This window comes from Prunus persica, chromosome G1 (assembly GCF_000346465.2).
Source record: "Prunus persica cultivar Lovell chromosome G1, Prunus_persica_NCBIv2, whole genome shotgun sequence".
Classification (NCBI taxonomy): Eukaryota; Viridiplantae; Streptophyta; class Magnoliopsida; order Rosales; family Rosaceae; genus Prunus; species Prunus persica.
In genome coordinates this window covers 31697855-31723706 of record NC_034009.1, presented here as the reverse complement: position 1 = coordinate 31723706, position 25852 = coordinate 31697855, and the positions used below count along the sequence as shown (strand labels likewise).

General features: G+C 39.5%; 4 protein-coding genes across 5 annotated transcripts; 3 read left to right on the top strand and 1 right to left on the bottom strand.

Moving 5' to 3' along the window:
- LOC18793529 (U-box domain-containing protein 21) lies at positions 3611-5557 on the top strand. The gene has a single exon (XM_007224683.2). It carries the CDS (start codon positions 3946-3948, stop codon positions 5287-5289), a length of 1344 nt encoding a protein of 447 aa, XP_007224745.1. The 5' UTR covers positions 3611-3945; the 3' UTR covers positions 5290-5557.
- Positions 13032-14542, bottom strand: LOC18793342 (putative clathrin assembly protein At2g25430). Its single transcript, XM_020557088.1, has 2 exons — positions 14051-14542; positions 13032-14002 (listed from the first exon to the last, which is right to left on the bottom strand). Exons 1-2 carry the CDS (start codon positions 14523-14525, stop codon positions 13032-13034), a joined length of 1446 nt encoding a protein of 481 aa, XP_020412677.1. The 5' UTR covers positions 14526-14542.
- On the top strand, positions 16264-19159 carry LOC18788557 (G-type lectin S-receptor-like serine/threonine-protein kinase At1g34300). The gene has a single exon (XM_007226937.2). The coding sequence runs from the start codon at positions 16476-16478 to the stop codon at positions 18873-18875; it is 2400 nt and encodes a 799-aa protein (XP_007226999.1). The 5' UTR covers positions 16264-16475; the 3' UTR covers positions 18876-19159.
- On the top strand, positions 19930-25452 carry LOC18790342 (protein POLLEN DEFECTIVE IN GUIDANCE 1). 2 transcript variants are annotated; one of them, XM_020554292.1, is made up of 12 exons: positions 19930-20968; positions 21078-21229; positions 21318-21421; positions 21633-21721; positions 21877-21950; positions 22269-22419; positions 22511-22678; positions 23706-23803; positions 23910-24032; positions 24314-24382; positions 24816-24973; positions 25069-25452. In XM_020554292.1, the coding sequence occupies exons 1-12, from the start codon at positions 20377-20379 to the stop codon at positions 25196-25198; spliced, it is 1908 nt and encodes a 635-aa protein (XP_020409881.1). In that variant the 5' UTR covers positions 19930-20376; the 3' UTR covers positions 25199-25452. The 2 variants fall into 2 exon arrangements, with proteins under 2 accessions (XP_020409881.1, XP_007222038.1); XM_007221976.2 differs by having other exon boundaries at positions 19933-20968; positions 24816-25452.

Genomic DNA, 25852 nt, shown 5'->3' with positions numbered 1-25852 from the left:
GGATATTTCGGAACATATCTATACACGTATTGTATAAATTTCGATAATATCAGAAAATATTGATGTTGATAATTTCTCTCACACTTCAGCAATATTTGGCCAAAATATCGCTATAATATCGAGATGAAGACAATGAAAATTTTGAAAAGTTATTTACACCAACACCCTCTGAGGTTTCTTGTGTTTTCACAAAACCCCCTTAGGTCTCAAAAATCACACGAACACACCCTGAGGTTTCAGTTTGTTTTCACAAAACCTATTTTCGTTGATTGTTTGTCCAAAAATTGATGATTTCATTGAAAAAGAACATATACAAATGACAAAATGAACCTCAATGGAGTATATGCAATCTTTGGATGAAAAATCAATGAAAATGAATTTTGTGGAAAAAATTTAAAACCTCAAGGGGTGTTCTTGTAATTTCTAAAATCTCAAGGAGTTTTGTGAAAAAGCCAAAAACCTCAGGAGGTGTTAGTATAAATAACTCAAATTTGAACATTATAAGAAGTCTATGTGGTACTAAGTTACTCATGTATCTTACCATGCAATGTATAAAGTGTAAAATATTGTAATAAATCATTATACATAAATGATTAAGGTGTGTTTAATCTTCTTTCATTAATTACTACATATTTTTATACACTCGCAGTGTTTGTCAATGCTATATAACCAACTTAAATCAGTTAAACTCATCATGTAATGTATTTTTTTTTTAATTTTTTATGATGAAGTAATGGATAATTGACTAAATAAACATCCTCCAAAGTTTCAAGAAAAATCTTCAAATTTTTCTTACAATTTTCGTGTTTTATATTCAATTTTTATAAATATTGATAATATCATGATATTTTCATCGAAATGTCTGTATTTTTGAACTACAAATTTTATCAAAATCATCAATATTTCAAACCTTATTAATTAGTAGACTTGAGAAAATGACTGGTTGAGTGAGAGAGCCTTTGCCTAAAAGTAAATTTAGGTTTTACCCATAAAAAAATTTTCACTTTTGGAAAAAGCCAAAGCTTTTTCAAAAAAGACAGAATAACCTCTCAACTTTCAAACCAAAGACATGCAAATGTAAAAGATTTATTAGGAAATCAAAAAATAAATAAGGGCAATTTTGTCCATTTTTGCTTCTTTTAAAAATTTTCTCTCTCCTTTGGGCTTTTCCAAAGTCTCCCTTGCCTAAATCGTTTTTGGTTTGGTTCAATCAATGTCACGTGCTTCTTCATTTCTAATTTTATAGAAAAGTTGCAAAAACTTGCAAAAATGTAGCTAAATTTTCCATCGGCAGGTGACAGGAAGGAAGTGAATAATTGTGTAGTTTAGGAATGAATGACATTGGGTGGTGGGGGAGGGAGGGGTTGGGGAAGCCCAACCAACCCAGAACAACCGCAACAAGAAGACACTGCTCAGCCTCTATTTTGTTCTTTTAGGCTGTAGAGTGCGGCAATGAATGACACGTGTCCGACATGTAAGGGATTGGATACGCTTGCCAGCTGCATTTGTTTTATCTGCTCTCTCTCTAGAATATTCTCCAACTCCGACAGTGACTAAGGTGGGGCACAGTGCACATCCCGCATGCCTCGTCCTTATTCTTCCAAATGACTTAACATTTGATTGGTTAATCGATTTATTTTTTCTTTTCTGTGGGCTACTTATTTTCTTAGATTATGTTGTTGACGTTTGAGTTCAATTATTTATATATAAAGTAAAATATAGAGAATTGTGAAAGATTTAAAATATTAAAAAATATCATTAATTCATGTAAATATTAAGAATTGAAATTATTAATTAAATAAGAATAATATGATAAATTTATACTTTTTTATATTTAAAAAAAAAAATTAAATAATAGATTTTATTTTTATAAAACATAACTACTCATTATCTTTTTTAATTTTAAAATAAATTTAAAATGTTCTAAAAAAAAACCTTTTGCTGACGCAAAACTAGTATTAAATAAAAGGAAAAAACCTGTGTGATCCCTTGCCAAGTTGCTATGCGAATACAAAAATAATAGCCTAAGAATAAAGCACACGGTTTCTTCTAGATGTTTTTTTGTTTGGTTTATGTCGAAAGTCAGCATCTGCCTTTTAAACTTTTCTTTTTATCCTTGTCTTCATCTTTAACTCTAAATTTTGCACTAGCTTTTCTATGCGGTAGTTGGTTTGACTGGGAGTTCTTTAACCCTTTTTATTTATTTATTTATAAATATTTATTTTCTGTCTCCATGCGACACCGGCTGTGTCATTATTGTCTAACACGGGATTTTGTAGAACAATCTCGATCTCTTGGACCACAGAAGTTTAAGAGATTGTGGTCACTTACCGTTGGATATTAATTCAATGGTTCAAAAAAGTTTTTTAAAAGGAGTGCAAGAGTGAGTGAACCGTTTAATTTACATCCAACGGTGAGTGACCACAAATTTCTTGGACCCCTGTAATCCAAGGAATCAGGACTGTTTGTAGAAACGTTCAAATTGGTTTCAAAAATGAATGAGACACTTATGACCTGCAATGGGCTGTGAAATTTGATCAATCTTGACTTTTGGCGCTTCCTTATGGGCCTCTAATCACATCCACGCAGACGCCTCCTAGTTTGCTTATTGGGCTCATCCCAACGTCAGCAACCTCAAGCCCCAAATTATTTATTCAATTTTTGGGCAGACAAATAGTATATGATTTCACTCTAAATAATTATAGCAACATTCTTTTTATCCTTCTTTTTTCGATATTATCTCTTCTTCTCATTACACATGTCATTTTGCTTACACATAAAATAATATCATTAATGCATTACGCAAACTAATTTTTATTTTCTAAATTTATCCCTATTAAATGCATTGTCCTTGTATATTGCTTTATTTATTTTTTCAAAATCCTGTGTTTTTTTTATAGCAAGTTTTGTTCTTTTGTGTGTTAAAAAATTAATAAATGTTATTTAAATTAATAAAAAAGATAGAATCATTTAAACACAAAATTTCAATTTTTATTTATTTATTTTATAAATAGGTCCGTTTAAGAAATTGAAATTAAAACATTAATCCAAAAAAACAACCCAGAAAAGGAAATTGGTGTGAGAAAGATGTTACGTTGGTGGCAGGGATCGACTGTCGACACAATGGGGTGGGAGATCGGCGTGGGTGGGGGTTGCTGGACATTGACATCGTGGTGGAGATCGACGCAATGTGGTGGAGGAGAGGAGGGATAGATACAAGGCAGTGACGGCTCGTTACTCAGCGAAGGCGACAGTCCTTGGGTTGCCACCAGTTGGTCGTTTTTAAATTAGCTGGTGACAATTCAAGTACATAACAGTCAATTTACCAAATATTAATTAAAGACTTAAAAGAGCGAGGGAGAGGGAGAGGGAGAGGGAGAGAAAGACAAAGAGTGCCTAAACCCACGGTTTGACCAAGTAGTTGAAGACGGATATGATTTTTTGCGCGTATACTCAAAATGTTAATCAAACGCATATCCGTCTTACATCCATTCCATATGAATGACGTGACCGTGAAGCCACCGACCCGCGCTGACTGGCTTTGAGTCAAACATTTGATCTTTGATCAATTCCAAACAGTACCCAACCCAAGCACACTCTTTGACGGACGGTGTTCCATTATACCATTTCAAACATTCAACGGTCAAATATTCAAAACCCAGCTTTTGGGCTCATTTATTATCTTTTTTTTTCTTTTTCTTTTTTGGGGTTACGCCTTTATTATCTTATTATTCCTTCTGCTTCTCCTCATTTTATTATAAAAACCTTTTCCTGAGTTTCAAAGTTGAACCGCGTCCATATTTTATACATTGCATACGTACAACAACTAGTCTCATAATATTTATAGAAACCCATTCTCATTCTCATTCAACACAAAACACAAAAACAACCATCCTTCTATATACCAACTCAACTTAATTCAGATACACTTTCAATTCAATAATCATGACTTTGTCATGGAGAAGGCTGCGGCCCGGCCGCCGTGCCTCCAAGGAGCTGCAGCTAGGCGAGCCCGCCGACGTGGAGATGGAGCTGACCATACCAAACCATTTCCGCTGCCCCATCTCACTAGACCTCATGAAAGATCCGGTCACCTTGTCCACTGGAATTACGTACGACCGCCAGAGCATAGAGACGTGGATCGAAGCCGGAAACCTGACGTGCCCAATTACCAACCAAGCCCTCACATGTCTCGAGCCCATTCCCAACCACACCATCCTCAAGATGATTCAAGATTGGTGCGTTCAGAAAAAGTCTTTCGGCATTGAACGCATTCCCACCCCTCGCATCCCAATCACTTCTCTTCAGGTCTCCGAGATTCTCTCCAGAATTACTACAGCAGCAGCCAGCCATGGTCAAAAGACGGATGATTGCAGAGATTTGGTGCGGAAGATCAAGGCCTTGACAAAAGAAAGCGAGCGCAACAAGCGGTGCGTTGTTGCTAGTGGCACGGGGAGCGTTTTAGCCGCTGCTTTTGCTGCACTTTCATCCTCTCAGCGTCAAAACGTTGCCGTCTTGGAGGAAATCTTGTCGGCTTTAACTTTAGTTTTCCCACTGGATGGGGAGGCCTGCTCTTATCTTGGCTCGGCTGCTTCATTGCATTGCATGGTGTGGTTTTTGGAAAGTGGAGATTTGTCCCACAGAAGAAACGCAGCTTTGGTGCTCAAAGAGTCTCTTTCTTCCGATCATCAAAAGATTGATGCTTTGCTGGAGATCGAAGGAGCGTTAGAGGCACTGGTAAAGTTGATCAAAGAACCCGTTTGTCCTACTTCAACAAAAGCCTCCTTGGTCGTCATGTACAACATGGTCACCAATAATTTCACGTCGTCTCTTTCGAAAGATAAAATCAAAGAGAGACTTGTGGAGATGGGATTGGTCTCGTTGCTCTCGGAAATCCTTGTGGATGCCGAACGAAGCATTTGCGAGAAGGCGTTGGGGGTTCTTGATGCACTTTGCGGAAGCAAGGGAGGGAGGGAAAAGGCCTACCATCATGCTTTGACTATGCCCGTTGTGGTGAAGAAGATACTTCGGGTTTCAGATTTGGCGACTGAGTTTTCGGTATCCATTCTTTGGAAGCTGTGCAAGAATGAGGGGAGGGAAGATGGAGGGGTGCTTGTGGAGGTCCTTCAAGTGGGTGCCTTTCAGAAGCTGTTGTTGCTCTTGCAATTAGGGTGTGCGGAGAGGACCAAAGACAAGGCCACCGAGTTGTTGAAGATGTTGAATATTCACAGGGAGAGGTTGGAGTGCATTGATTCTACGGATTTTAAGGCGCTCAAGAGGTCTTTTTGATTCATCAACCTATAAAAAATTTAGGATGAGAATTGGAAATAAGGGTCATTGGTTGGTCCTTTCAAAAATATATATTACCAGTTAATCAGTCTTGTACAAAATACCAATACTTGAAAATTTAGAGATATACAATATTCTACAACAATCTTATAAGCATGTTGAGCTCTTGAGTACGTACGTCTTTTAATTGGTCCTTTGAGTACTTGTGATTGGTGTGTGTTTTCTTAACTTGAGTTTTAATAAAATTGTTTGGCCAATTATGAATCAACCCTCTGAATCAATGAATTTTTTTGGGATGAATACCCTGTGTGTCGACTCTGTGACTTATGGGTGTAAAACATAGACTCGATCATCATCGATTGTTGGAAATCTGGATAACGATTCCTCATCTTCATGTGTTGCCAAGTTCCCAGGAGCCTGAATTGACTGATCAGAATAAATAAATAACAAACATAACAAAAAAAAATTTAAGCAAAAGAAAAGAGAACAAAGTCCCATAATATACTAAAATATATTAGAAAAAGGGGGTTAATCGTTTTATTACTCCTTAAACTTAGACCCGATTTGTATTTGAGTCCCTCAATTTCCAAAATCGTTCCTATGGTCCTTCAACTTCAGTTTCGTTAGGACAAATGGTCATGCTGTCAATTTTGTTAACTTTTCTGTTAAATACAGGGGCGAAATGGTATTTTTGTATTAAATTATTTACAATATGAATAAAAATTTTAAAAACTAAAAAATTTAAATTTAAACTCTCTCTCTCTCTCTCTCTCTCTCTCTCTCTCTCTCCCCCTCTCCCCCTCTATCCCAATTTCTACTCCCCCAAACTTGATTTTTTTTTGTTGGTTTTTTATTTGATTGTCTTTTATTGTTATTTTAAAGATATAATTTTTTTTATTCATTTTTTGTTTTAATATAAAAACTATCATTTTACCCCTGCTTTTAACAGAAAAATTTAACAAAATTGATAGCAGAACCATTTATCCTAACGAAACTAAAGTTAAAGGACCACGAAAACGATTTTGGAAATTAAGGGACTCAAATGCAAATCGAGTCTAAATTCAGGGACTAATAAAATGAATAACCCTAGAAAAAGGTTGTCCAACTAAATGAAGGCCCCCACATGTGATGAGGTAATGACATAAAAAGAAGAATAATGCTACTTTTACCACATTTGTATCCCATACCACTTTATGTGGTAGATGAGGTGGACAACCACATCAAGTAAATTAATTTAATATATTTTTTTTCTTTCATGATTTATTGATACTTTTTAATTGATGTGGTTGTCCACTTCATCTGCCACATAAGGTGATATGAGAATGTGGTATACAAATGTGATAAGAGTAATATTACTCTAAAAAGAAACCGAGGCTTAATCGCATGTATATGTAATAGTTGAGCATTACACGATGGAGGCACCATTGTAAATTGTAACGAAGATAAACTAAAGTAGAAGCTAGTGGAGTCCATTGAATGTCACCAAAATCTATCCGATCATCAGTGTAATATATAGAATTAGGTTGGCACTTGGGAAAGTTTGAAGACAATGCAGAGACCGAATGATTTGGTTCCCACAAACAGAGCCTCGTCTTCGATATTTTTTAGCTGAACATGTTGCATAACCGATCCGTCATCTTCATTTAACACCAACTTGAAAACCATGAAGCTCACGGTGTGCAACTCCTCGTATTTCTCTTTATACCTTGTTAAAATTCTTCGAACACATGCAGTAGGTCTCCCCTGATTCATTCCACAAGATATCCAATAGGATCATAATAATCTCCAGATCTAGAATAAAGTAGCTTTTCTGCTTCAGGTGACAAGTTGCTTTTGAAATTGAATAAGCCCCGATTTCCCCATTTCCCAACTTGTCACACCTTTTGTACATCACTATAACTTCATAGATATCTGGATTCAATGTGGGATCAGAAAAGATAACCTTGGGTAGGAAATTCTCGCTGTACAAAACGACCAAACAAACTGCAAAGGAGGAATACGTATGGACGCCACTGGTTTAAGAAAAGGGTTTGCGAGAGTTATAGTTATTTGATCTTGATTTAGTAGGTCTATAGTTGCCAACCAACCATGGCCACGGCAAGAGCCACAACATCTCGTCATTGTAAGGCACCGGCAACTCAATGTTGTACATTTTTCCTTCAGCAACGCTATACATTCTTCGCTTAATTTCTTGGGATCTTGTAGGGATCATGAGCATAGGAAGTAGCTGACGCCAGCGTTGGTTGCGTGATTATAGTCTTTTGCAAGAGCACGCCATTCCTTGCAAACAGCAGCAAAATGGACATGGTCAATGGGTTCTAACATTTTGTCCAGAACCAAAAACACAACGGGTAGAGGAAGGCTTGCCCATTCTACAGACAGGAAAGTGCTCGAGGTAACAACCATGTTTCCTACTATCAACGGGGCTTCTTAATTGCTAGACCTGTAACAGTACATACATCACAATGAAAGTATTACGAAGAAACAAAAGAACAAGGAAGTAACGGCTGGGAAGATAATACATGCATATACATACATTAATGTGATGCATGGAATAAGAATGCTTTGATATGCACTAACCCTAACATTAAACCAAGGAACATGGTAAATATACGGTCCAAATACACAAATAAAGCAAAAACAACAAAACCCACCCAGTACGACACAAGAACCCGTTCCCTCAACTCGAATCTAAACCTGCAGGCAAAGAAAAATATGTCAAAACCCTGTTACCAAACTCAAAAAACAAAAAAATTCAAATCAATACAACCCCTAAACTGTTTAGAAACTCAAAAATAAAACTTGCCTCCAGCTGAGTTCGCATCCCAGTTTGACCTTCGAGCAGCCTTACTTGATTGGTTATTTTAGGGATTTGTATTCAACTTTTGGATTAGGGCTGTTTGTAGCAAAAATTGAAGAGAGAGAGAGAGAGAGTTATTTCAGAGATTTTAATTCAATACTTTGGACTTTGGAGTTATGATTGACAGTTCAGTGATGAAGATGGAAGAGGAAGATGAAGAAGAATTAACCCTAGCTTGATTAAAGTTTAGAATAACCCTAAAGTACCCTTGTTTAATTGAGTTTTTATTATATCATTCCCGTTCACCTGGTCCACGGGGACCAAGGACTGTCTTGGTCAACTAACGTTAGATTAAATCCAACGGTGGACATAATTCTAAACAATAAACCAAAATTTTTTTAAATGCAATTTGTTTTCTGTAAATAATTTTTAAATCAATTTTTCAGAAAGAAAACTGATGTGAGTTTTAGCATCAGTACATCTCCCAACACACTTTCACACGTTTTTAATTTTTTTCTCCTTCAACTCTCTTATCTATTCTCTGTTTTTCATGCTAAAAAACTCATCTCCATCTTTATCCCTTCCAAAACATGACCTATCTTTGAACTGTATTGGGGCACTTCTTTTCTATTCTCCATCTACCATTCTACCATTGCGGCACACTTCAATCCTACCCTTGTTTAATTGAGTTTTTATTATATATAGCCCAAATTTAAACCAACGTAAACCTAAAGGTCAAAATCCTTTCACATTTTCTAGGTTGTGGTTCAAAGACGAAGGGATGTGGTTGAATAATTTTATTTTCAGCTGGTTACAAAAGGGATTTAAACAAAGGGAAAAATCAATTTGAACCCATTTACTGAGAAAGGGCATTAACTTGCACAACCTTATGACATCTTCGTAGTGTGTTTAAGGACCCGCCCCGAATTTTCTCAAAATCCGAGACGAACCCTTTGGAATTCCTGACATCACCCCGATGCCAGGCCCACTTACTAAAAACCGAGACTTCTTGCCGAAATTTCGGCAGAGTCTCCCCTATAAATTGGACATTTCCCAAAATTTCAACCTGCATAAAAACACATTTAATATTCCCAACTGGCAGCATGCACAATATAATTTCATGCAAATTCTCATAAATGGCCTTCGGCCTTCCAATAATTCTCAAACAACTACCAAACAATTCAATTACAATTTATGACTAATATCTAGTCTGCGGCTGCACCTAAGAACCTTAGGCTGCCTACGTACCCTCCTTGAGGGATCAAGCCACACGTAGTTCTTCCCTAAAACCCAATTCCACACTTGGGCGATACCTTATTTCATTTATCTATATTTCACATATTCTCCCCATACGCCGGTACAACCAACGCCACGTATGAGGCCTGTCAACACGCCGGATAACCTACGCCACGTGCGACCATGCCATATTCTCATCATATCTCCCCATACGCCGGTACAACCAACGCCACGTATGGGGCCTGTCTCAACGCCGGATAACCTACGCCACGTGAGACCTGCACATCATATCACATAACTCCCTATACGCCGGTACAACCAACGCCACGTATGGGGCCTGTCTCAACGCCGGATAACCTACGCCACGCGGGACCTCAACATCATATCACAAATCTCCCCATACGCCGGTACAACCAACGCCACGTATGGGGTCTGTCGACACGCCGGATAACCTACGCCACGTGCGACCTCAACACAATATCACATAGCTCCCCATACGCCGATACAACCAACGCCACGTATGGGGCATGTCCGCACGCCGGATAACCTACGCCACATGGGACCTCACTTTCACTTGGTGGTACTTGTAGTAAATCCAACATCCGGGGATGTACCTAAAGTAGTGCGTATAGTACTCCAAACTGACATTCTAGACTCTGTTGTACCCTTGTACAACCATATATAATTATAATTATATAAATTAATTCTTATATTGTGTAACCCTCCACAATAGTCTAGCTCCCGATAATCCCCCCTAGAAAGGTGAGATTACTCCGGGAGACTCACGGTCAACCAAGGGCCAAACTACTCTAACCCTGGTCAACCGGACCTGCAGAACCCACGACCTCCAATTTCTGATCTGAAAGTCTCTATGGGCTCTACCAGGTATAGGACACTTGTCCTGCAAGTTTGGTTCAGATCGGACGGTCGGATTTCTCACGATCGCACGATCTGACGGTTAATATAAAATATAAAATATAAACTTTAAAATTATTATTCGGAACATCCGGGGCTCCGATTCACAATCCGTGAAATCCTACACGATCCTAGAAATACCTAGATCAACATATATTAAATTTGGGACCATCCAACGGTCCCAACCTATCGAACCGGATAACGCACACTATGCGATTATCCGTTCGATAGTCAAACGACGTCCGAATTGAGATCCGCGAAATCCTACGCACTCGTGACAACCTAAGGATCTCATCGGAACACATCGCTACTTTTTCTACAGTGCCCACGCTCCGGCAGCGCGTGGATGCCCAAAGCGATAACGCTTCGCCGGAAAATCTCAAAACCACGGCTCCAAACTCCTACCCTAGGTATAACACCCTATTTGGAGCCACTTTTGTTCTTGGACCTACCCCAAAAAGTGGCCGGAAATGGCCGATCACGGCGGTCGAAGTTCGGCCGATTTTTCAATTCGAAAATCGAATTGCCTACGCTACGAATCGATCTAATCCTACCCAACAGGCAGCTAGAGCATGAAAAATAGGTGAGAAACTATACCTTGCTCGTCGGATTTGGTGGCCGGAGGAGGGAGATCGACGGCGGCGAAGATCGGACGACGCCGGCCGCTTCTCCTCCATTTTCCGGCGAAACCGCGGCGGCTGGAAGCGGGAGACGGCTGGGGCTGGAAGAGGACGACGCCCCGGTCATTTTGGTACCGGCCCCGTCCACAGCCGTGGCCGGTGGCCGGAGTTGCGAGGAGAGAGAGAGAGAGGGAGAGCTGACGGGAGAGAGGGAGAGGTCGCGGGAGAGAGAGAGAGAGAGAGAGAGAGAGAGAGAGAGAGAGAGAGAGAGAGAGAGAGAGAGAGAGAGAGAGAGAGAGAGAGAGAGAGAACCAGGTTTTTTATAAAAAATCCCATTTCGAAATATTTACGATTGTGCCACTGGATTTCTTTTGACCATATCTCTCTCGTTACAACTCCGATTCGAGCCCACTACGTGTCTATGAACTCGTCTCGGTACGACCTATCCAAAAATATAAGTCACGGTCCCAAACTCTCTCCGGTTAAAAATATGACTAAAATACCCTTAAATAATTAAATAAGGATAAAATTTGGGGAAATTTGGGGTCGGGGTGTTACATGTGTGTGTGAGAAATCCCTATTTTTCGGAAGCTTTGCAAGAATATGAGGGAAGGGAAGATGGAGGGGTGCTTGTGGAGGCCCTTCTCAAGTAGGGTGTGCGGAGAGGAGCAAAGACAAGGCCACCGAGTTGTTGAAGGTGTTGAATATTCACAGGGAGAGATTGAAGTGCATTGATTCTATGGATTTTAAGGCTCTCAAGAGGCCTTTTTGATTCATCAACCCATAAAAATGTTAGGATGAGAATAGGAAATAAGGGTCATTGGTTGGCGCTTTCGATCCTTTTTTTTTTTTTTTTCTTTCGCAGTTCATTGTACAAAATACATATATTTTAGACATACTATTGGCACATGTCATACTTGAAAATGTAGATAATACAATATTCAACAATAATTTAGTGCATGGTGATAAGCATATTGAGTACGTATACGTCTCTTAATTCGTCCTTTGGAGTACTTGTGTTTTTTTTTGGGGGTCGAATTGAGTAGTTGTGTTTGATGTGTGTTTTATCAAGTTAATTAGAGGCTTGGCAAAATGTGAATCAACCATCGGATCAATGAATTATTTTAGAGGAATACTTAAAATGGTTGGAAATATGGAAAGCCATCTCAAAATCTTCATGTGTGTCCGCAAAGTTGCCAGGAGCCTTAATTGACTGATCTTAATAAACAAATAAAACATGACAAAAACAAGAAGAGACCAAACTCTCTCATGGACAAATGGCGCACATTTTTTGCGTGGGTAGCTAACCTTAAGTTGTAAAAGATTAGGCAAGTCACGTTAAAGCTCTAGAGCTTGACTGACTGGGGACCACTAGTATAGAATAGAAACATTAGGGGCTGAATTCCGATCAAGATTTATAGTGAGGGCATTATATATAGTCTTTTGATGAGACTATATTTTTTAATTGTTGAATCAAATTTATTAGTTGTTGGATTTAAATTGATTAACTTAATTCAACGGTTAAAAGATAATGCCTTATTTAAGTACCATATCAAGCCCTCTGAAAAAATATTTTTTCTTTTAGTTACAAGATCATTTTTATAAAAGCCCAAACAACATGCCCAGAAAAATAAAATATTAGAAGAAGGTTGGCCCAGTATATGATGGCAAAGGGACAAGCAAGAACAACCGCAGCCTTATTGTTGTGGTATTGGATTGGGGTTAATTTATGAAGGAAAAATTATAAGCTGGCGATCCCAAGGCTTATGCTATTTTTCACCTGCAAATTCACCGAGGAAAATAGAGTAATTGAAGAAGAGAGGTCGCGGGTTATGTCTAAGCGAGAGAGAGGGTTTGGAAGACGGCTTGTGTTAGACTTAGGTTTTGAGAAGGAAAATTGCATTTATATGTTGATGAAGTATAAATGCTTTGTCTTTGTGAGAAGTTTCCGCTTGGATCATTTTCCTTTGTTGAATCTTAATTAGGAAGTAAAACCAATAAAAAGGTGTCTCAGTGCTGAACTTCTGAATCACACCCCACAAAAAAACAAAACAAAAGAAAAAAAGAAGGCACATAAAAAAATGAAATAAATATTCAATCTAATTCCTACAAACAGTTTTCTAAAATGAAGACTGAAAGTCTAATTTATTCCTTATTACATGTGATGAGTGTTATTCAGCTAGATTTGGGGATAAATAAGTAGTTTGGCCTGATGAGTGGCTGATATAGAAAGGATTAAGAGAATTTGCGTTGTATATTTGCATCTGCCATGCATCCTTTTGATCTCCATGTTGGACCACGTTCCTGTAATTACAATATCCATATGATCCATAAGTTCCATTATTGTTGAAGCACATATTATTCTGTTGAGCAGCCGGAGGTGACATGTTAATGGAAGCTTCTAGAAGGCTCTCCCAGCTCTCCTCGTCGGTGTCATCTTCAAACTGAATCAATGGTTTCTCCTCGTCATAACCTCTATCAAGCTGAATTAATGGCTTCTCCTCGTTAGAACCTCTATCAAACTGAATTAAGGGCTTCTCCCATTTCGTCGTAACGAGGATATGATCCTTATTAATGTCGTCCTCTGTTGAAGTCGAACTAGAGTACTCGACGAAAGATGATGGCACTGATGCTGATGAAGTTGGTGAAGAAGTTGGTGTAGAAGAGGACTCCGTCAGCTGCCACATGCCATTGAGCAAATTCTCGAGAGCATGAATTTGAATATGTGGGATTTGATCTATGAAGGGATATTCATATGCTCCACAGAACCCCATTGCCTTACACCACTCATAAAACTCACAGAGTTTATTTGCTTGGACAGCCGCCTTCTTGTAAATACCAAATGCTGATATGCAACTCCTGTATGGCATCTGAAACAGGCTGTCCAGAACCATAACAATTTCCCTCCGAAAGATTGTGTAGCACATAAAGCTATCTCTAATGATATGCTTCATAGCCAACTGGACGAGGAAAGCTTTCGCTGCTGCTCCTGTGGGACGGCAGTCCATGACAAGGTCAATGAGGCTTTGCAGCTGTGGCAACACTTCAAGCATTCGACCAACTTCTGTCATTTTGTTTGGTAAGCTCTCAAATTGCCCTTCTTCTTCTTCTTCTTCTTCTTCTTCTTCTTCTTCTTCTTCTTCTGCATATTCTTGACAGTGATGTTCTTGCTGATTGTAGGCTGGCTTGCTATCCAACCAAAAGCAATGAAGAGCTTCGTCAAGGAGCCGAGCATAGGATCTAATAAAGGCTGTGTAATCTTCAGACGCCGAGGATGAATCATCACGGAAGTGACACTGACTGAGAGACATCAGGCCATTGGATCGTGTCCAAAGGAGCTCAGACCGGAACTGGCTGTCTTCAGGCACAGCACGAAGCAGACGGTGGAGGAGGATTAGACACTTGAGTGCAACCCGCCAGCAGCGAGTCTTGCCAAAACGGCGAGTGAAGCTGAGTGAAAATTCTCTCAATGAAGATGGAGAGATGGAGAAGATTTTCAAGAGCTCCTGAATGTATTTTTCAGGCAATGGCAAGTCGTCAGGAGCTGTAGCTTTTACGATAATGAGTTCAACATTGCAGAACCCTCCAACAGTGGCAATCTTGGCATATCTCACAGAGCTGTGCTCTCTTAGAGCAGTGCAGACTTGCCGAAATCGCCTCTGCATGTTGAGGGACAGAGGGAACAGAGCTTGGGGCGGCAGGAGGAGGGTTTGTTTATTCCAGGATGAGAAATGAGCCTAAAATTAATATAGCCACACCACACCACATGTCCTGGAAGTTAAGAGTTGCTTTCTGGCTTCTGTGTATACAATGACAAACTTGTCTTTGGTAAGATCGACGCTACAACAAGAAGGAGGCCAGCTGCTAATCAATATATGCAACAAGAGACAACTCTGTGATGCATGCAGAAAGATGTACTGAGATAACTCCAAAGGGGTTTCTTGATTTCATCTTCGGTCGATTAGTTTACTGCAAAAGATTCTTCTACAGAGAATTCAACATCATTCAGAGCTAGGAACTTGGTTTTTTGTGTTTGTCATACACCAGTAAGCCAGAGCTAACAATGTTAGTTAATAATAAAATATCATATCCCAAGTGCATCTGTAATTTGAACAAAGTTTATTCTCTATGTGTGGGTAACATTAGTTGTTCTTGTATCGATACGAATTATTTTCGTACTTGACTTTTTATATCATAACTTAGTGACTATTAGTGGATTTGTTTCTACTTGAGGCACGGTTTCTGATATAGAAACCATTGTTGTTTCCACTGGTCATGTATAAATCTGGTTGGCATGCCCTGTTTACATAAACTACTGCAATGGATGCAGGCCTTGTTGAAATCTGAAAGAAATGGTAATAGTTGTTAGCTTTAAGCATTCTACTTTGTAATGTATGTATGTAGGCTATTATTATAGCTTGTTGGATGGAGTTAGTGTTGAATGGTCTTGCACTTGCATTGGTCTTAGTGAATTCCTGTGGGGAATTGACAAAGATGCTTGAGAAGATGTAGATAAGCATTTGGAGGCATGTCATGTGCTTCTTACGCCAAGAATGGAAATTGCATGAGGTTTTTCTCTTCCATTAATTCATGCATCAAAAGTTTAGAAGATAATGATATAAACAGAGATGAAAGACAAATGAGCCTGGGCCAATGGGTTCCACCACAGTGGTGGTAGCTTCCCCCTCCCCACCATGGCGCACCGTCAAACCCCAATGTGACAAAAAAAAGAAAAAGAAAAAAAATGACAAATGAGCCTGACCGTTCAAACATCCAGCAGCACATCTGTTCAAAAACACGAAAATATCAATATCAATAAAAATTAAATAAAAATTATAAAAATTGTGATAAAAACATGGAAATTTTTAATGAAACTTTGTAAAAAGTTTATTTAGTCAATTATCTATTATTTTAACCAAAATTATAAAAAAGAAATGAATTGCATAATAGGTTTGAATGATTTAAGTTGATTATATTACGAGTTTTAACTTAAAAAATCTAAAATAATTAATGAAAAAAAATTAAACACCCTCTAATAATTTATTTATCATTTTTTATGCCCATATCCTCTGTCTAAATGTGTAAGATATTTTCCTTAGACGGCATTTCCTGTTGAGCGGATCTGACCAGAACACATATGTGGCTCTGCAGCAGAAACGAGTCCAGCCCAGGTCAACAAGGCACCTCTCGATTGAAGATCGTGAGTTTCACGGCAAACACGAAATTGATTGACCCAACAATCAAAGATAGTTAGACACGTTTGCCTTGTAGTTCTAGACCTCCAATTTGTTACTCCTTTCTGTTTTGTTGCTTTGCTTTCCAACTTGTGTGTTTAATTAATTAAGATTAGTTGTATTATTAACAAATAAATACATCAACTAGTGGCGGGATCACTGTTGGAAAGTTCAGCTTTCCCATTGCTCAGTGCCAAACCTCGCAGTCAGTCCCAATTCCAAATTTCCGAGTCAACGCAGACAAGTCTTTCAAACCTGCGTCGGCCGCAATTAAAATACCACCAACCAAACTTCCCCTCCACCTCTAATCCCCACATCATCTCAATTCGCGCAGAAAATCTATGGAATTAATGAATTAACGAATTAACGAATCCCAAAACCATGTCTCCCTTCCTCCTTCCTCTTCTTATCTTTATCACCTTCATCGTCTCAAACCCGCCACCATGCTCAGCCCAGCTCTCCGCCTTCTCTATCACAGACTCCCAATGGACTCCAGCTCAGCAGAACAAAACCCTCCTCTCCCCAAACTTGGTCTTCGCCGCCGGTTTTCTTCCCCTACCCACTTCCCCAAATCTCTTCAACTTCTCAGTCTGGTACCGCAACATCTCCATAGGAGACTCTGTCGTTTGGTCCGCCAACCCAAAGACTCCGGTTGGCCTCACGGCAAGCCTTGTCGTCACCGCCGCCGGCGTGCTCCGTCTCAGCAACTCCTCCGCTGGTGGAAATGTAAACTTGTGGCCAGGACCTCACTCACAGAATCCAAACACCACCAAACTCGTCCTCCGCGACGATGGTAATTTGATCTTTGGCAAGTGGGAGAGTTTTGATTTTCCAACCGATACCATATTGCCAAACCAGAGTATGTCAGGGACTAACATTACTCTCTTCTCCAAGAATGGCAAGTTCAGCTTCGTCAACGCAAGCAAATTAGTTTTCAATCAGACCGACGTTTATCAACCCATAGACAACGCTTTCCGGATGCTGGACTCCACCGGAAAACTGCAGCAGGAAAATGGAGATTCATTCATTACGTCCGATTTCGGGCTGAACCGATCTCGAAGATTGACCATAGACGACGACGGGAATCTCAGAATTTACAGTTTCGATCAGAACCCTAGAGAATGGACCGTCGTTTGGCAAGCAGGGTACGAATTGTGCAAAGTTCACGGCATGTGCGGGCCTAATGCCATATGTGTCAGCGATGGTTCGAGTTCTTCGGACTGTGTATGCCCACCTGGGTTTAAAGAATCCGTCGGTGGAATCAAAGATAGTGGATGCGAAAGGAAAATTGAGCTCACGAATCTTGCCAACACCAAATTTCTACGGCTTGATTATGTCAATTTCACAGGTGGGTCGAACCAAACCAATTGGCCAGCCACTAATTTCAGTGTTTGTGAATCGAGGTGTTTGGCTAAAAACAATTGTCTCGGGTTCATGTTCAAATACGACGGCAAAGGCTACTGTGTGCTTCAACTCGATAGATTATTATACGGGTACTGGTCTCCGGACACCGAAACCGCTATGTTTCTTCGGGTGGACAACTCGGAAGCCGACCCGACCAAGTTCACCGGGATGACGGAGTTGCTAGAAACGACATGTCCCGTTCAGATAAGCCTCCCTCTACCGCCTCAAGAATCCAACGCAACGACAAGAAACATTGTGATCATCTGTACCCTTTTTGCAGCTGAGCTGATCTCCGGGGTGCTTTTCTTCTGGGCTTTCATAAAGAAATACATCAAGTACAGGGACATGGCCCGTACCCTGGGTCTCGAGTTCCTTCCCGCCGGCGGGCCCAAGCGGTTCTCGTACGCCGAGCTCAAAGCCGCCACGAAAGACTTCTCAAATCTCATAGGCAGAGGAGGCTTCGGCGATGTTTACAGAGGAGAGCTGAGCGACCAGCGCGTTGTGGCCGTCAAGTGTTTGAAGCATGTCACCGGCGGCGACGCTGAGTTTTGGGCTGAGGTGACCATTATTGCTCGGATGCACCACCTCAACTTGGTACGCCTATGGGGCTTTTGCGCTGAGAAAGGTCAACGGATCCTAGTCTACGAGTACGTCCCTAACGGGTCCCTCGACAAGTACCTTTTCCAACCGGGTCGGGTTGTGTCTTCGGAGCCTGAGGAAGAAACGGGTGTTTTGGTGGATAACGGTCAGAAACCGATACTGGATTGGGGGATCCGGTACAGGATTGCATTGGGCGTGGCGAGAGCCATTGCTTATCTTCACGAGGAGTGTTTGGAGTGGGTTTTGCATTGTGATATCAAGCCGGAGAATATACTTTTGGGTGACGATTTTTGCCCCAAGATATCGGATTTCGGGTTGGCGAAGCTGAAGAAGAAAGAGGACATGGTGACCATATCTCGGATGCAGGGGACCCGCGGGTACATGGCGCCCGAATGGGTGAAGATGGACCCGATCACACCCAAGGCAGACGTGTACAGCTTCGGGATGGTTTTGTTGGAACTTGTGAGTGGGGTCAGAAACAACGAGATCCAGGGGTCAAGGATCGAGAGCGAGGACTGGTATTTTCCGAGATGGGCTTTTGATAAGGTGTTTAAGGAGATGAACGTGGAGGACATTTTAGACCGTCAGATCAAGCATTCTTATGATAGCCGGCTGCATTTTGATACGGTGAATCGCATGGTGAAAACGGCCATGTGGTGCCTGCAGGATCGACCGGAGTTGAGGCCGTCGATGGGGAAGGTGGCTAAGATGTTGGAGGGGACGGTGGATATCACTGAACCAAAAAAGCCCACAATATTTTTCCTCACCGACGACTAGTCTCCGGACTAGAATAATGTCGTAGAGTAGTTGCTTGCTGTCTGAGTGTCTCACTCCCAATTCCCACGGACGGTGGATCGAGTTTGGGCCTGTTGTAAAACACTCGTCCTTGTGCAGTTATGATTTTAGTGCCCCAACCCAAAATTTGGGCTTTTGCACTTGTATAATAAAATCTGAAGGGTCCAAGATCCAAGATGTGAAGAAAGCTACATACAATTATGCTTATAAATCAGATTGAATTTTATAAAATAAAACAGATGGAACCAAATTGTGTTTTTGTTTTATTTTCTTCTTATTTTTAAAGTAATAACTGAGGATGAATAAAAAGTTAGGAATGAAGGTAAACCGCTAGCATGGCCATTGGCTTTATACAAAAGATATGTTGAGCTTGAGGGTTATTTTACATAAAATAAAATCATATATAATGGAAGGACAAAGTCCGACTGTCATCCTCCAACCATTTTGCCCAAAAGAAGAAAGATTTGCGGCCTAAATCAAACACAAGGAAAGAAAAGAAATTTAAAAAAGAAAAAGAAATCTTGGACACTCTTTAATTTACACACAAAAACCACAATACGAGTAACATAATCATCATTCTACATCAGAAAATCAAAATAGAAAATTAAAACTAAAAGCAACATAAAGTAAGGAAACATATCACGGCAGCCTCCCAACAATGGAGGAGAAAAGAAAAAAGAAAAATAATTACTTGTTGGCCTTAAATTGGCCTTAAGTTTGAAAGGCATTCATTTATATAAGTTTTTTTACAGAGGGCTTTTATTGAGGGATATTTTTGTAGGGCTCATTCAACATTGTATTTCACTAATTCAAACTGTCTATTTTGTAGATATTCATTCAAATATCATTTCTATAAAAAATCACTTGAATCCGATATGATTTGACCATTCAATTAAATTATTAAAATTTAAGTACTTTCTTAAAATATCGTATTTATTAATTTTGTTAATTCTACTCTTAAATAATTTTTCATTTGAGAGATATCTGGATAAAAAGTTGAGTTTTAAAAATGAGAGGTATATAGCCCAATTCTCCTCATAAAGAAAGGTAAAAAAGAGAGCCCAATAATTCATCAATATTTCTTAAACATGTGGCATGTCACAGTGGCACATAGCTAGCGTGCGACAGGATCGGATAGCGTGTAAATTGGGAAATTTACGCAAATGAAATGAAACCCCAACCCTGACCCACCCCCCCCCCCCCCCAAAAAAAACAATGAAACCCAACCCAGATGCACAGCACAGTGTGTAACATAACAACAACAGCCAAGAGCCAGCCAGCCAGCACGTTGAAGAATTCAGGAATAAACTTCAAAAACTAACAAAAGAAGAAAAGCAGAGTGTCTCTCTCTGAATCTCGGTGTCCTTCATTCTTTCGCTCCTTCACTTTCTATTATTATAATTCACAAACAACTCCAGTATGAATCTCTCCGATTCTAAAATGTCCCAATAAACTGAAGGAGAAAAAACAAGCTCTCAAGGTCATGGCGTTGAAATCGACCGGCCGAAATCTCTCGTTCGATATTCTGAGCAGAAACGGCTCCCTCGATGAAGAAGAAGCAATCTTCTACCGATCCAACTCAGATCCAATCCAATCCAATCACCACAACAACGACAAGCCCGCCCGACGAAAACGCAAGAAGAAGAAGAAGAACACCACCACCACCCACAGCTCCATACCCGAAAGCCCGACAAACGCCACCGTTTCGAATTCCTTCCCTCACAATTCCAGTAGCAAAAACGGAGAAACCAGCGGGATTAACGGAAGCGGATTGGAATTCAGTTACAGCCAGACCGTGCTGTGCCCTGCCACTACGGAGGTCAGCGATCCGGAGTTTCAGAAATTGCGTGGCACGGCGGAACTGAGACAGAGGCCTGTCAATGGAAGCGCCGGAGGAGTTGTCGGTGAAACGCAAACGACGTCGTTCCGCATTGAAGCCGAAGACAAGGAGGACAGTGGAGTGGAGGCGGGTTCGGTGAGTAAACAGAGAAGCGAGCCAAATGGAAACGCGGTCCCGAAATTGCAGACCGCCGAGTCTTTGGATTGGAAGCGACTCATGGCCGAAGATCCAAATTGTGAGCCTTTTTTTTTTGTATTTGTTTCTCTCATACAATTTGGGTTTGATTTTAAATTCTTCTTCTTCCTCTGTCTTTAAAAATAATTGTTCAAAAACATTTCCCTCAGATTTGTTTTCAGTGGACAAGTCGCCAGTCAAGTACTTCATGGAAGAGATGTCTAATGGGAATTCATTGCGGAGCACAACAACACTTGGCAATGAGAAAGAACGAGAGAGAGTTTATGACACCATCTTCCGCTTACCATGGAGATGTGAATTGGTATTTTAAGCAGCTATCTTTTTCTGGACCCTTGATTTGATAACATGTGTATAAAACTGTGTCTCAACTATGACCAATTTTGTTGCAGCTTATAGACGTTGGTTTTTTTGTCTGTTTTGATTCATTTCTGTCATTGCTCACTATCATGCCAACAAGAATTGTAATGACTCTTTGGAGGCTTCTAAATTCAAGGTTAGTTTTCTTTGTTCACTCTTCCCTTCTCCATTCATGTCATAAAATTGGGTCATTCCATTTAAACAATCTGAGTCCTTCCAGTGCTTCGAAGTCCGAGCCACAAGTGTAACTCAGTTTCCATGCTGCGTTTTTTTGGTTTTCTTCGTGTGTTTGGTTAAATCATAATAAATGTGATATTCAAAACATAACCTAACCATACTTGTGGCAGGCAGTTTAAGAGGCCATCTGCAGCAGAGCTGTCTGATTTTGGGTGTTTTACTATAATGGCTTGTGGAGTCACTCTGTTGGAGCAAACAGGTTAGTTAACAATACAATTATGTTATTCTCTCACGTAGTGTCTTATTGCAGCCAATATGTTGGCATTCTTACAATCTGATGACTGATCCCATTAATTAGAGCAAGAGTTGGATGTAGTATACTAATTGTACTATTTATTTATTTTCTTGCCTCAGATATCAGCTTAATATATCACATGATCCGCGGTCAAGGAACAATCAAATTATATGTGGTGTACAATGTGTTGGAGGTAATTAAAGTTTATGATCTTGTAATACTTGTGTCTATAGAGAGTTACTTTTTGTGTACCTTGCAGTTGGACCAACAAAGGGAAAATTTAAAATAGATGAAACATAGCATCTTATGCCCTGGCTGGTAAACAGTTATTACCTTAAGCTGGGGTTAATAGTCTGACTCATTCATACATTCTACCTTGTTAGGATGCTTAATCTATGATGAACAGGCCATGGTGGTTGTGGTCTGTCAACTTGATATGCTCTTGAGTGCATTATTTGTTATTGTGTTCTACCTGTAACTCATGCATAACAGTTTTTGTCTCTCCATACAGATATTTGATAAACTCTGTCAAAGTTTTAACCCAGATGTATTGCAAACTCTATTTAACTCGGCAGAGGGGCTTGCCAGTTGTCCACCAGAAAACATGAGATTCTGGATATGGAGATTCATTTGCGACCAAGCTTTAGCTGTGGCAGCCTCAAATATCCTTAATTTGGAAATTATCATTTTCTCAACAAAAAAAATTCCCTCCATTTTTCATGGATAACCTATGGATTCCTTGACTATACGTACTTATTCATTCATTTATCTTATTAGCTCAGGCAATTACTTTGTCAACCTGCATAGTTGCTCACAATAATGCCTTGTTGGCTTTGCTGGTATCCAATAACTTTGCTGAGATAAAAAGCAATGTATTTAAGCGATACAGCAAGGACAACATTCATAGTCTGGTATACTTTGGTGAGTTAGCTTCTTGCCAATATTTTATGGTCTATTTGCTTTCATTTGCGTCTTCAGTAGCTAAATAAAACAAAATATTGTAGTCTTAGCCACTGAAAACATTGCAAGCTTGCTGGCTTCATCTTTTCTGACAAGCACTGATGCATTCCTGCTCATAGAGTTATAGTATAGCAAGAATACTTATCATTTGCTACAATGTGCTTTCTACTACTAAAGTTTAGCTCATATGCTGGGTAGAAAAATGGTAACGTTTTGGTTATATATGAACATGAATTGATTAGTGTCAGTGATTTTGTGTCTTCTGTCCTAGTTAAACTACTATAGACCTATTATATTGCAGAGGCTAGACAAGATTTTGGGAACTTTTTGGTTTCATAAAGTTTTACTCATTTTTCCAATTAATAACAAGTCATCATACTTGCTATATTTTTCATAAAAAGTCTTTGAGCTGCTTTCTTTCTTTATTTAATAAACTATTGGTTGCCTTCATTTTTACCAGTGATTGATTAACATGCATTCACAGCAAAGTATAAAGCTATAAGATCATTGTATGGTGTCCCAAGTTCACCAATGATTATTAAGCTAATGTTGTTGCATAGAGAAAATAGAATGTGTATAAGGAGTCCCATATTATGTGATGATTACAGAAAAGAACACAGGCCCAAATCTCTGTGTGAGCATGCTTTTCTTGTATGACCCCAAGGAACATGTCCTACGAGTTTCTTAAACTTCAAGATGCTTGTATAAATTTCTCATATCTATTTGAAATGATGGCTATATTGCTATTTCATTGTTGATTGGTCTCCAGTCTGGGAAGAGGCTAATATACAGAATCCCAGTATACACATTGGTGCAAAAGATTTAAAATGCTTTTAATTTCCCTCATATTTCTGCATTCTGTGGTTGAGAAAAAGAAAGGATGCCACTTCGTTATATTTGGTGTCTAGTTTTTCTCTCAGGTTCAATCTTTTCATTTGGTCTGACATTCCTTTTTTAACTCATTTTATATTTGTTTTCTTGCGAGCAGATTCAGTAGAGAGATTCCACATTTCAGCATTTGTCTTATTCGTTTTAGCTCAAAACATTCTTGAGGCTGAGGGTCCCTGGTTTGAAAGTTTTCTTTCTGTAAGTTTACCTAAACATTTTGATGAGGAATTGTTCTTTATAAATAATAAAAATTCTGCGCAGCAACATTTTGATCAGAAACTGTTTTAACATTTGGGTACTGCAGAATGCTCTCTTGGTATACGTCTGTGAAATGATTATTGATATCATAAAGCACTCATTTATTGCTAAATTCAATGACATAAAGCCCATTGCATATTCTGAGTTTCTTGAAGACCTCTGCAAGCAGGTATTCTACATGTATCTTTGGTGTGACTATATCTATATATCAAGGGGAAATAATATAGGTCCATTGCACTTCACTTCAAAGAAATGCATATTTTTGTGTGCTCACATGCTGGCCAAGTCTTGAGAATGTTTAACTGCTGTGCAGTGAACCATAATACAGATATAATTTCTTTGCTTTGTACATATAAATGATGTCCATTACAACATTATAAACACTGAATACTATTTCCCCTTCTGGATATTGTGTTCTAAAAAGCTGACCCTCTGTTTTCTTATCCTTAGACTTTAAATATACAAACAGAGGCTTCAAAGAAAAATCTCACTTTCATTCCTCTGGCACCAGCTTGTGTGGTAAGACACTTGTTAATACTTATCTTCGCATTTCTTATCATGATTGAATGCATCCCCACTTTTCTATGGTAGATTGAGAAATCCGAAAAAAATTATGCATGGAATGAAACAGGTAGTTTAAGACAATATAGCCTTTGCATTTAAATGTAGCACTGAATTACTCATCTAGAAAATGCTACATGTGGTGTGAAAAGTTCACTAGTTGCTGATACTATACATAGAATTAGGGTTATGATATAAGATTTGTGCTGCGTTGAAAATATAAAGGCAATCAATGTGTATGACATCCATTTTGGTGAGAACCAATGGGGGAGATGGGTCGAAAATGGAGTTTTCTTAAACACATTAAAATATTGAATTTTGGGTGTGAATATTGTTTTTAATATTAATTATTAAATGATAATCCTTATCAGTATTATTATCTTTGTTTTAGGTCATCCGAGTGCTTACTCCAGTATATGCTGCTCGCCTTCCCTACAGCCCCCTTCCGTGGAAACTCTTTTGGATTCTTGTCCTGTTTGCCATGACCTATGTTATGCTGACAAGCCTCAAGGTGTTGATAGGCATGGGCCTCCAGAAACATGCCAGTTGGTATGTCAATAGGTGCAGTAGGAGGAAACACCATCTTCATTATGATTGATAGGTTGATTGTAAAGAAGGGAAATCATTAGATTTTCACATATCAGGTTCAACTTCTCTCACTGCAGAAGTGTTCTGTTAATTCTGCTCAAGGGAACCTCACCTAAGCAGTTGAAGGCCAAGGTTTCTGCGGAATTATGTGTTAGACCATCAGAGGGCTCCAAAGATATATGGTGATTAGGACAGCATAAGCTAGAGAAACCCATATCTTGGTCATTTCTCTTTTTGGCCAGAACATCTTGTAGTCTAAGTTATGCATGGTTATTACCATCTAATTTTGTTACAAAACCAGGGTTGGTTGCCGGTTCGAGTTGCCACTGTGTATAACAAAGGTAAATGCCACAACCTTTCCATTTCTATCATGTAAGGAGTGGTATGAACTATCGTCGTGTCTCTAATTGACATAAAATGCCTTATTTTTTTGGGTCTGAGAATACTTCATTGAAAAGCCCGAAAAGGCAAAGGCAACAACAAACACAAAACAGGGGAGATCCCCAGAGCAATACAAGTAAATCACAAGGAGGCCATCGATACCTCCCAGGAGAATGAAATGGAAATACAAGAAGTAAACTACCTTATAACAGAAAGTTAACTACTAGGGGGGCATGGCAAACCATCCTTAGCCAAAACCAGAACCAATGAGGGAGAAGGCTGTGAGGCCCAACGCATAGATCGCACCCTCATGTTTGACAGAGCTGCTGCAGCATGGGCAGCTTGATTTGCTTGGCGAGAAATCCATTCCTACTTAATCGGGATGAACCACGAAGAAAGCCTTCTGATTTCCAAAATGAGGGGGATAATTCTCCAGTTGCCATGCAGATTTTCGTTTCT

Bases quoted from the DNA above. Each gene is read 5' to 3' on its own strand.
- LOC18793529 (XM_007224683.2), top strand. From the start codon at position 3,946: ATGACTTTGTCATGGAGAAGGCTGCGGCCCGGCCGCCGTGCCTCCAAG.
- LOC18793342 (XM_020557088.1), bottom strand. From the start codon at position 14,525: ATGCAGAGGCGATTTCGGCAAGTCTGCACTGCTCTAAGAGAGCACAGC. The intron at 14,003-14,050 runs GCAAGCCAGCCT...AAGAATATGCAG, and splicing joins TCATTGCTTTTGGTTGGATA to AAGAAGAAGAAGAAGAAGAA.
- LOC18788557 (XM_007226937.2), top strand. From the start codon at position 16,476: ATGTCTCCCTTCCTCCTTCCTCTTCTTATCTTTATCACCTTCATCGTC.
- LOC18790342 (XM_020554292.1), top strand. From the start codon at position 20,377: ATGGCGTTGAAATCGACCGGCCGAAATCTCTCGTTCGATATTCTGAGC. The intron at 21,722-21,876 runs GTTAGTTAACAA...TTCTTGCCTCAG, and splicing joins CACTCTGTTGGAGCAAACAG to ATATCAGCTTAATATATCAC. The intron at 22,679-23,705 runs GTGAGTTAGCTT...TCTTGCGAGCAG, and splicing joins TCATAGTCTGGTATACTTTG to ATTCAGTAGAGAGATTCCAC.